The 10374-nt window shown below is 36.2% G+C and overlaps 1 protein-coding gene across 3 annotated transcripts in view; it reads right to left on the bottom strand.

The window, feature by feature from the left end:
* Positions 1-2152: 2152 nt before the first annotated feature.
* LOC107722987 (disintegrin and metalloproteinase domain-containing protein 9-like) overlaps positions 2153-10374 on the bottom strand; it is a 47610-nt gene continuing 39388 nt past the window's right edge. For 2 of the 3 annotated variants that reach the window (XM_016531486.1, XM_016531489.1), the window contains 9 exons: positions 9378-9483; positions 9097-9280; positions 8230-8310; positions 7997-8102; positions 7719-7860; positions 6819-6885; positions 5261-5290; positions 4203-4273; positions 2153-3188 (listed from right to left, as the gene is read on the bottom strand). In XM_016531486.1, the coding sequence (XP_016386972.1) occupies positions 3128-3188; positions 4203-4273; positions 5261-5290; positions 6819-6885; positions 7719-7860; positions 7997-8102; positions 8230-8310; positions 9097-9280; positions 9378-9483 (848 nt within the window). In that variant the 3' untranslated portion in view covers positions 2153-3127. The remainder of the gene's footprint in view (positions 3189-4202; positions 4274-5260; positions 5291-6818; positions 6886-7718; positions 7861-7996; positions 8103-8229; positions 8311-9096; positions 9281-9377; positions 9484-10374) is intronic. The other variant, XM_016531487.1, reaches the window with a different exon arrangement.

Below are 10374 nucleotides of genomic sequence, written 5' to 3'. Positions count from 1 at the left end.
AGAAGTGGTTTGACCCAAGTCCTCAGCAGCCAATGACACTGACCCGTTCAAACTGATTTTTAATGCATACTTCACGTGTATTTAACACGTATTTCACATGTATTTCACGCGTATTAATACGTGTTGTTTACGCATGAAATACTCGTTGACGTAGAATTTATTAATTATTTTGAAAGAGATTTATTTTATCTTGTTTGTAACAAAAAAACTTGTGAGGTAATAACCAAACACGTTCCCACTTGGGATTTCTAACAAATTTAGTCCAATAAGCAATAGAGCAAGGCTTGGTAGCAACCTTCTTTAAAAATAGAAAACGAATAGATTTGTTATATTTAGTCTGTGAAAAACACATTTGACCACATATTGTATCAGTTAGGATTGACTATGGGCATATCAACCAATATCACATCTCTAAATAAGGAAACTATACCAGAATTAATTGACCTTTTCAAATTGATTCAGCAGTTCTTTACAACAGAATTACTTCATCACGTGACATCCGTCAATCTTAAATAGAAGTTGTCATGTTAAATAACACTAACAATATTTTACATACTTGCTGTAAAGGTGTTTGTACGTTTTAATAAAACCATTTAATTATTAAAGTATTGACACTTTCAAGCGCTTCTGGGAAGTTTCTACTTTCAGTCAGAGTAAAATATAGCCTACAATTTCACATGTCATGTGGAGAGTAAACGTCTATAGCGCTAATACATAATGAATGAGCACTGGACGTACATTAGATGTGTAACTGATTATGCATTTTATCATTCTCGTGCTTCAGAGAGTTATGGCAAATGTATTTTTTGTCGCACAGGTCTGTCTTTCGGAGCTCCTTAATGTTTTCATAAACCAGTAAAAATGATAAGTGTTGTTATTGTTATCTAAAACTATAACTATTAAAATGTTTATTATTATTATTATTATTAATTTAAATAACACTAAAATAAGATAAAATCTAAATATTAGATGAAAACCTTAAACAAAAACGTGAACAAAAATCAGAAACGCTGCCTTGTTAACTAACTAAAATAAGCTGAAGTACTAAAGCTACTAAAACAATACAAAAAAATGCAATAAAAAAGCTAAATAGAAATCTGTAAAGAAAAAAAAAACTAAACTAATAAAAATGACAAAAGCAAATAAGAAAATGACTAAAACTTGAAAAATATAAAACTTGAAGCCAAAATATTAATAAATATTATTGTATATAAATAAATACTAAAACAACACTGACAATCGTATTTTTTCTAGCAAGCCTTTTCACTATTTTTGACCAAATGTATACAACTGGTACCGTCAGCTACAATTTTTTTATGATCAATAATTTGCTTGCTCTATACATTTTCAATTAACATGGCTGACTAGTTCATGACACCAATTCACTGAAAAGTTCAGGCTCAAAAAATATTTGGGTATGAGTTCGATATCACTAGTCTCAAGATAGATTTTGATTAATATGCTTAAGTAAATATGCTTTTGCTTATTTATATGGTTATATACGTATGTATGATGAAAGCACTGTAGTATAATGCCAGTAGCTGACCCGTACTTATTTGCAATGCTGTGTAAATGATATTTAAAATACACTTAGCGGCGAATTAAAAACATACCAGTGATTTTTATTTTCATATGCAAAACCCGAAATCATCAACCATCACACTGAAGGTAGAGTCTATCCTTGATCCATAAAACATCAATAATCCAGAATCCACAACTGCTACCAGCTGCTTGACCTGTCTTTACACACAAATGGAAATGCAGTGCAAGAAGGGGGGAATCTATCATTCATTCAGTCAATCATACACCTTAACATAATACACAGATGTAAAATAACACTCATTGTTATCAGACATGTATTGTATGGCACTTGGCTGATTTTGTTATGATGGAAATGTCCTAGTATGAGGAAACTGTCCAATGTGCTCTACAACAGACGTGTTTGTGTGTGTTTGTTTGAGGGTGCATGGCTTTATACACACTCTACCTCTTGTGGTATTACAACCATCACAAACAAAGAGGTCTATGAAACATGCAGACAAAATATTATTTTTGTTATTACTTAACAGTTTCAGCAAGGAAGAGACTTTGTGTTTATGGCATAGTATGTGATATCATGCATAAAGTCATGTAGCCCTTGAAAACAATAGGAGAAAAGCTTCTATTTTGTTTTCATTGTTATTGTTGTCTGTAGTTTAAAAAAAAAAAGGTAACACCACACTAAAACCAGCAGTCAAACATAAAGTGTCACAAATCAGTCCTTTTCAAAAACAAGTTTCCATGTTTACCTGATTTTTACCTCAGCGGGGACAGAATTTCACTTGGCAAATAAAGTATAAAATAGGTTTTCTATAAAAGTTGTGTATAAATAAAAGTATGTAAATAAAACTATGTGTAAATGGTAAAATTATAGATTTAAATCACTGTGTTGGGTAACAACAATTTCAAATGTTAAAAACAAAATCACTTGCACTGCTGTTTTAGAAAACCTAATTTAGGAATATAATGCGCCACAGTGCAAAAGACAACGATTTGCCGTTACCATGGGCCATTTAGATACTACTAATGACTTGATAACCTTGCAAAATGTTAAGGATTTGGATTTTATATATTATAACACGTTTTTTAGGGGGAAAAAATGATTGAATGTGATGTTCAGAATATAATTTGAACCAAAAAGTGTAAAAAAAAAAAAAAAAAGGGGGAAACAAATGAACATTTTAAAGCCAGCCTATGATAAAAGGGTCTCTGTACATTCCTATAAACAGTGGATATTACTGAAGTGCAATCAGTTGCAGTGGTCCTATATAGCACATAAGAAACGTAACACAATTAAGGAGATCGGTGTGTTGCCATAGACATCTTTTGTCAGGTGACAGGTGGGAGGTGTTTAATTGGCTAAAGAGTTTTCTCGCTCCCATCATGCACTCTGTGATTCTTTCGCAACAGTGACCGTCTCTCGGTTTGATTGACAGTTGACAGCTGTTTGCAGCCGGAGGGGGAGAATAAGTGGGTGAGAGGTTGCGACCACCTGATTCGTCCTCGACTCCTCCCACTGCACATTTGACACTTGGCCCGTCCATCCCAGACAGAAATACAAGTGTCAGTCGGTCGTGTGTGTTGTGTGTTATACTGGGGGTGCAGGCGCTGGTCTCTGAGGCATCAGATGTTGGGTTGGAGCAGGTGGTCTGTGGAGGGTGGACAGAGTACAGGACTGAAGTCAGGAGTAAGCTCTATAGAAACTGGATTCATGAGCATATGACGCTTTCAAAATGTTGCTGCTTGGGTAGAACATTACATATCAGCAGCTTATGAGGTTTTATGATTAGGATGCTGCTTTAAAAGACACCTGTCTACGTAGGTAGCTAACACGGCCCACTACTGTTTAAAAGTTTGGGGTTGGTAAGATTTTTGAATTTCTTCAAGGCTGCATTTATTTGATCAAACATACAGTAAAAAGTAATATTGTGAAATATTACAATTTAAAATAACAGTTTCCTACTTGAATCGATTTTAAATTGTAACTTATTTTTCCTGTGATGCAAAGCTGAATTCTTAGCATCATTACTTAATGCTTAATATTTGTTTGGAAACTGTGATGCATTTCTTTTTTTCAGGATTCTTTTACAATTAGAAAGTTCAAAAGAACAGCTTATAAAACGGATAGTTCTGGTCCTTGATTCTGATTGGTTGAGCCAAGTTCGAAGCTGTTGTAAATTACTCTACAAACATACACCTTTGTTTACATTTGTGCGTTGCTCGGCAACCACTTTGTTGGAACCACAACCGTTTCTGAGGAATTACATTGTTTAGCGGAAGAATAATGTTTTTATTAATATCATTACACTTTATTTGCTCTGTTTTATTTTGTGAAACCTTACTACGTATATGGAATAACCGTTTTATAAAAGCAATAAGCCCCGTGAAGCCGTGGTTTACAGTGAATTTATAACAGCTAAGGGGGTTGTAGGCACTCCGCGAGTGTTATAAATTAGTAATAATAAATAGCTGTTATAAACGGGACTTATTGCTTTAATTTATCATTTATTTGAAACAGAATCATGTATAACATTATTAATGTATTTACTGTCACTTTTGAACAGTTTAATATGTGTCCTTGGTGAATAAAAGTATTAATTTCTTTAAAAAAAAACTCAATTTTTACTGACCCCAAGCTTTTGAACAGTATTGTGTATTATTACCGTGCAAACGGAGGTGGTGGCGGTCTGGTAGCATAAGATGGCACAGAGGCTGATTTATTAGTCTGAACCACCTGTGAAGAGAAAGAAACTCATGTTACTACTGAACAAACATATGGATGACAGGTAACTTAAGAATAAATTAACTCAACTATATACGATTAAAATGAATTAACATCATTCAGAGTTAAAGGGATAGTTCAACCAAAATTGAAAATTCTGTCATCATTTAAGTTGATGGCCCCCACTGACTTCCATAGTATGGAAGAAAAATATTATGGAAGTCAATGGGAACCAGCAACCGTTTGGTTACCAACATTCTTCACAATATCTTCTTTTGAGTTCAACAGAAGAAAGAAACTCAACCCTTTAAGTCTTTGTTCAGTGACATAATAACTAAACGGCTAAAATAAAATGAAACGCTTAAAGGACTCATTAATGTACCATTAGCCATTGTCCATAAATAATGCTCAAATAAACAAATTTTGCACTTGCCTGGCCATTCAAATTATTCAGTACAGTACTTTTTTATGCATATTAAATAATTGGGTAATTGCACACTGATGCATTTAACCCAGTTACACAAAAAGATGAAATCTTGATATTAGCTGTAAACCATTATGAATATCCATGTTACACTACTTCAGGTCTTCCTTTAGAGGATTAGAGCAGAATGATATGATATGAAACAAAAAGTCTGAAAGAAAATTAAAATATAAAAGATCAAAGTGGCACAATAGCAATGAAGTGCTGACGTGAGAATTAATCTTGTTAGAAAGTACTCATTAAGACATGGTTAGTAAGAGTAAATCAGAGATATTAATAATAATAAATATGATTATATTAATTAAAAAATTATGAAATATTATTATTAATGTGCAAGATAGTTGTTGCTTTGACAGTAGCACAGGGGTTTTGTCCTTCTTACAAAAGTGCAGGGAAAGAAAGAAAGGTTAGGAACATTGCAGTGAAGCAGAGACTGTATAAGCAACAGCAGCAGAGATGCCCCACAGTACAAACACAGTAAAACCCTCGTAAATAAACAGTATGCAGTTATTTACCTCTGCTGGTGGCAATAACTGAGCCTGGTGCTTTATCATAGAAGAGAAAAAGAGAGGAACCTGGTCATTATCTATAGCAGTAGATGAGCTCAAAATAGAGACATTCTGTTATTGTCTAGGGCCCTGTTTACACCTGCTATTAAGATGCGTTTTGGTCGATCGAATCACAAGGATTCCCGTTCACATCTGGTGTTTTAATCCGTCTCTTCTGTCCACTTTTGACCACTTCTGTCCTGGTTTCTTTTGAGGGGAGGGTCTATGGGCCACTGTATGCGGGCTTTTTCTGATCTTTCGATATTTTCTGATCTTTCTAATATTGTGAAAACTTCACACAATTCACATAGGTCTATGAGATGAACGCTGTGTTTTTTTTTTCCGAAACTAAAAAATGTTTGCTGCATGGATTAAAAATTCTGCTACACATATCAGTCAAAATAGTGCTGAGAGAAGAAAAAAAATCAATGGTCACCTATAAGTTGCCAGCAAATCCTTTAAATTTAACCAGTATTCAGAACAGAATAAGATCAGAAAATATAAGTAGCTATAAAATAATAGTATAAAATTATAAAATAAAAGAAATTATAATTGCATTCGTTATAAACCGCATAGGCAATGTTATAAATGATATGTTGTGTGCACGCGAGAGGCTCTGGCACGATCACGGATATTATTGTCCTTATCACCGCGGAAAAAACTAAAAGAATTCTGTCATTTTTGTCATAAAGATAGGAGTAAGACATCATTTGAAGCTGTTTACTTCTATTTATGTATACTCACAAAACGAAAAAACTATGCCTTTGTAAAATAAAGAAAACAAACAGGATGCGCTTTCAGCCGTCTCTGTTTCCTTGAACCTGTGGTGCTGTCATAAAAATGAAACAAAACAGATCTCTTTAAAAAAATTAACTCTTTTTATTCGTTAATTATTTAACTGAAACATATTTTGTGTATCATATCTGATTTTATTTTACGATTTCTTTTCTTCTTCGTTTTCTCCTGTTGTTGCGCATGCAGAACTAAACCACTGAAAAGTAAAACATTTATTTTTAATGAGTCACATACACTTATCCATTGTAATTTAATTTAAATCTAATTTAACATTCTAATTTTGTTGATTAATGGATAGGAAATGAATATTGTAATGTTTAAGAGTTACCTCAGTCAGCAGAGAGTAGGCGGTCTTGAGTGGCTGTTCGAACGCATTCAACCACATGAGCGTTCACACTACGAGCGCAATCCGGTCAAATGTGTTATTGACTACCTCTGGAAGTGGTCAAAAGTGGACAAGCTCAAAACGTTTTAGACCCCGTTCACACCTGTATTTAGCGATGTCCACTTGTGATCAGATCAATCTTAATACCAAGTTCAATGGGACAGTCGTACAGTCATGTTCATGCTCAGGCACGTATGCTGAAAAATGTCTCAAATCTAAAGGTGCAGTACTTTAGGTTAGTTACAATAGCTCTACAGTTAGATTGATGTTAGCACTACATAGAGTGAGTTAAACGTTGGCAGTGTGGTAGTCAGTAAAGAGTCCTGCTATGCAGAGGCCACTCACCCCATCCTTCACTATACTGCTGGGGTTTCCCCGCTGGGACACAGTAGTCTGCGGTCTGCTGTCAGCTCTGAGGAACAACCAAAGACAGCCGATCAGTATTACTATTACAAATGTCTAGGTTATACCGAACACACTAAACATCATTAGTTCAAAACACTTCAACAACAACAACAACAACTGAATGTACGGTAACACTAGAAAAAGGGATGTGGTGAAAAAAAGGTAGGACTACAACACCCATAAAGCACTGGGCTCAATCAGACTATCCATGAGCAGGATACAAAAATGCTGGAAATACGTGTATAAATACGGAAATACGATCTGTAGTTTTCAAAAAAGCCCTGGAGGCACACACACACACACACACACACACACACACACATATATATATATATATATATATAATATATATAAGTTAATGGCCACATGAAGTGAAGATAAACACATTTTTTTATAGTTTTTTTTGGTGTGTTTTATTTTGTGCTTTTATTTTTGAATTATTTTTTTATTTTCATTTTAGTTTTTTAAATTAATTTAACTAATTGTTTAACTCTATGCTTTTTCATGAATTATTTAGCTATTAACTTTGTTCTAAGGTTTAGATTATTCATTACGATTCCATAACAAATGATCAAAAATTAAAAAATAACCATATAAGCCATACAAATCCAATGAAAATTAAATAAAATAATTTTTAATTTAATTTAATTTAATTTAATTTAATTTAATTTAAACTTGATTTTTGGCTACATTATCATCTTAGGGTTATGCATTAATTTCAATAATTCAACAGTCGTTCACTGTTGTAAATATCATTAAATATCATTTAAACAAACATAATTTACTTAACATACTGGGTTTGTTGATGACATCATTAAAGTCCAGTGAAACTCTACTCACTCGTAGCCCTGAGAGCGTTTCTTTCTGAAAAAGCGTCGCTTCAGCTCATTCCTCTTGATGAACACGTACAAACCCAACGCCAAGAGAGGAAGAACCAGGAAAAAGAACACAAGCAGACCATCCCTTGTGGAAGTATCTTTATCTGTGTGGAATTCAGAGAGATGGGAAGATTTTAATTTAACATAGCAGATTTGGGCGATTCCACTTGAGGTCATCACGTAAAAGAATTGATAATCCTCTGTGAAGCTCTAGCTGTGCTGTTGTTTAAGCAGTCTTACCATTCCAGGTGGGGCCGCTGTCGACGCTTCCTCCATAACCAGAGGTCTCACAGAACGGAGGAGCCCAGCCATATTCACAGTGGCAGTTTTTATTGCTGTTACACACCTGAAGCACACATACACACACTTAGCAAACATTTTATGAAGCTAAACTCTAGGTATTTAGGATCTGAAAATAGGTGTATGTAAAATGTTATATTTAAAGGGTGGTATGGAAGTGAATGCATATGTACCCCATGGCTGTGGCATTTCTTTTCAACATCACAGTCATAATTCAGAACGTCTGCACTTTTGCACTCAAAATTCAGACAAACCTGCAATACATACACATATAAGTGGTTAGTTTTCCAAAGTCAAAAAATTTTCATATAGTTTACAGCTGAAATTTTAAAATCTTGAAAAAAAAAAAAAAAAAAAGTGTTCTGGAATAAAGATCCTTCAAGTAGAATTTTCTATATGTGATGATGTGGATTTTTGATGTGTGTGATGGTAATGATGTGTGATAGTAAAGAAATTATTCACTTTGTTCTAAGGATTAGACTATACATTACAGTTCCATAGCAAATCATCAGAAATTCAAAAAGAAGCATACAGCCCTATAAAGCTAAACAAAACTTAATTAAATAATTACGAATAATAATTTAATTTAATTTAAAGGGGTCATATCTTCTGTTACACCAAATACACAAAATAATGATCTTTAAAAAAGCATCATATGACCCCTTTAATTATTTCATTTACACCAGCTTTGTGGATACATTATCACCTTAGGCTATTCATTTCAATAATTCAGCATTATCTTATCTTTAATGTAGCTTTTCAATAGACACAATAAAAAGTTTAAAAGCTACTATAATATATAATAAAGCTAGGATGATTGGTTTATTGAGCAAAATAAAGCAATCATCCTAGTGGACAGAAAAGCTCCTGTAATTAAAGAATCATCCTCATACAGAATATGTGCTTGTACGTAAAAGTGGCTAAACACTGCCAATCTGCGCACATAAACACTGTGGCTAAACACTGCCAATCTGCGCACATAATATAGGAAGAAATATGGTATGTTCAATAAGTTGGTCAATGTTTCTTTTCTCCATCACCTTATTTTCTCCACACTTGGTGCCCTCATTGACCATGCCGGGATCAGGCACGTCAGAGCCCAGGAGGAAGTCCACACCCCAGCAGGTAGTGCCGGCGATGGGGGTCTGGATGATTGATGGCTTGATGCCAAATATGACTGAGGACCGAACGTTCTCGCACTGCAGCTTCCCACACATGGCGTTCCTGAGAGTATGACAGTGTGTGTGTTCTTATGAGGGTTGGGCAAAATGAGTGTGAATTTGAATTGAATTGTAATGCCGTGTATCTTGCCATGCTGTACCTGCTCTCACACTTCTTGAATCCGTTGGAATGGTAGCCACAGTTTCCAAAGCGATCGCCTTTAGAGTTGACATCCTTAAAACACAGCTCAGGAGCAGCTTTAGCCTCTACACACACACACAAAGACAGACATTTACAGAATATTAATTAACTTGCTTGTTGTCTTTCATTTGTAACAAAAACTAAACTATTTTTTTTATATATTCTTTAAAAAAAAATCTTGTAATAATTGCTTCAACCCAGTGTTCCCTTTCAGTCGGTCACACCGAGTATAAAGACGACGGATCGTTTTTTTAAAGATGCCGTTTCACCCGTGCGTTTCTGGATGCGGCCGTTACCTGGCGCCGGGTGATGGTCATGATCGCTGCCTCACGTGTGTCTGGGAACACGCTGAGGTGGCGTTCGCGGATGAGTCATGTTCCCATTGCGGGAAGATGACCATCTCGGAGCTGCGGGCCAGGTTCCGTTTCCTCCAGGGGGGCGGAGCTCCATTGCCTCTAGTGTTCATCCTGGTGGCAGCCAGGCGTGGACTACTTCGGGCAGTAGCACGGGCGGTCTGAGGGTTACAGTGGTGGCAAACCCCTCAGGGAACCAACCCTTGGGGGCCCACCACTCCTCCAGCGCTCCACAGCCAGCCGAGCCGCCGAAGGAACGCACTGGGCCCTCTTCAAAGAGCGTACCAGCGGTATCCTTCGGTGCTCCTCCTGACGACCGGATGTCAATCACTGCATCGGAGGGAGAGCTCTCTGGAGAGAAAGATTCGGCTGCGCTGCCGCCCTCCGGGACGGTGGCAGGGCCTGAATCGGATCCAGAGATGTCGGCTATGCTTTTCTGGGCCGCCGAGAGGGTAGGGCTCAGGCCCTCGAGGTTGGACGATTGGTTTCTCTGGGTGGCTCGCGCTGGTTCTCAGCGCCCCGCCTGTGCATGAGGAGCTCACCAGGTCATGGACAGCCTTTTACTGCCGGAAACCGACCTGCTGGTTCCTCCTCCCTCACCAC

Source organism: Sinocyclocheilus rhinocerous, unplaced genomic scaffold (assembly GCF_001515625.1).
Source record: "Sinocyclocheilus rhinocerous isolate Xijiao unplaced genomic scaffold, SAMN03320098_v1.1 scaffold2559, whole genome shotgun sequence".
Classification (NCBI taxonomy): Eukaryota; Metazoa; Chordata; class Actinopteri; order Cypriniformes; family Cyprinidae; genus Sinocyclocheilus; species Sinocyclocheilus rhinocerous.
Note: the sequence above shows the minus strand (reverse complement) of the source record. Positions and strands in the feature narration are given on the sequence as shown.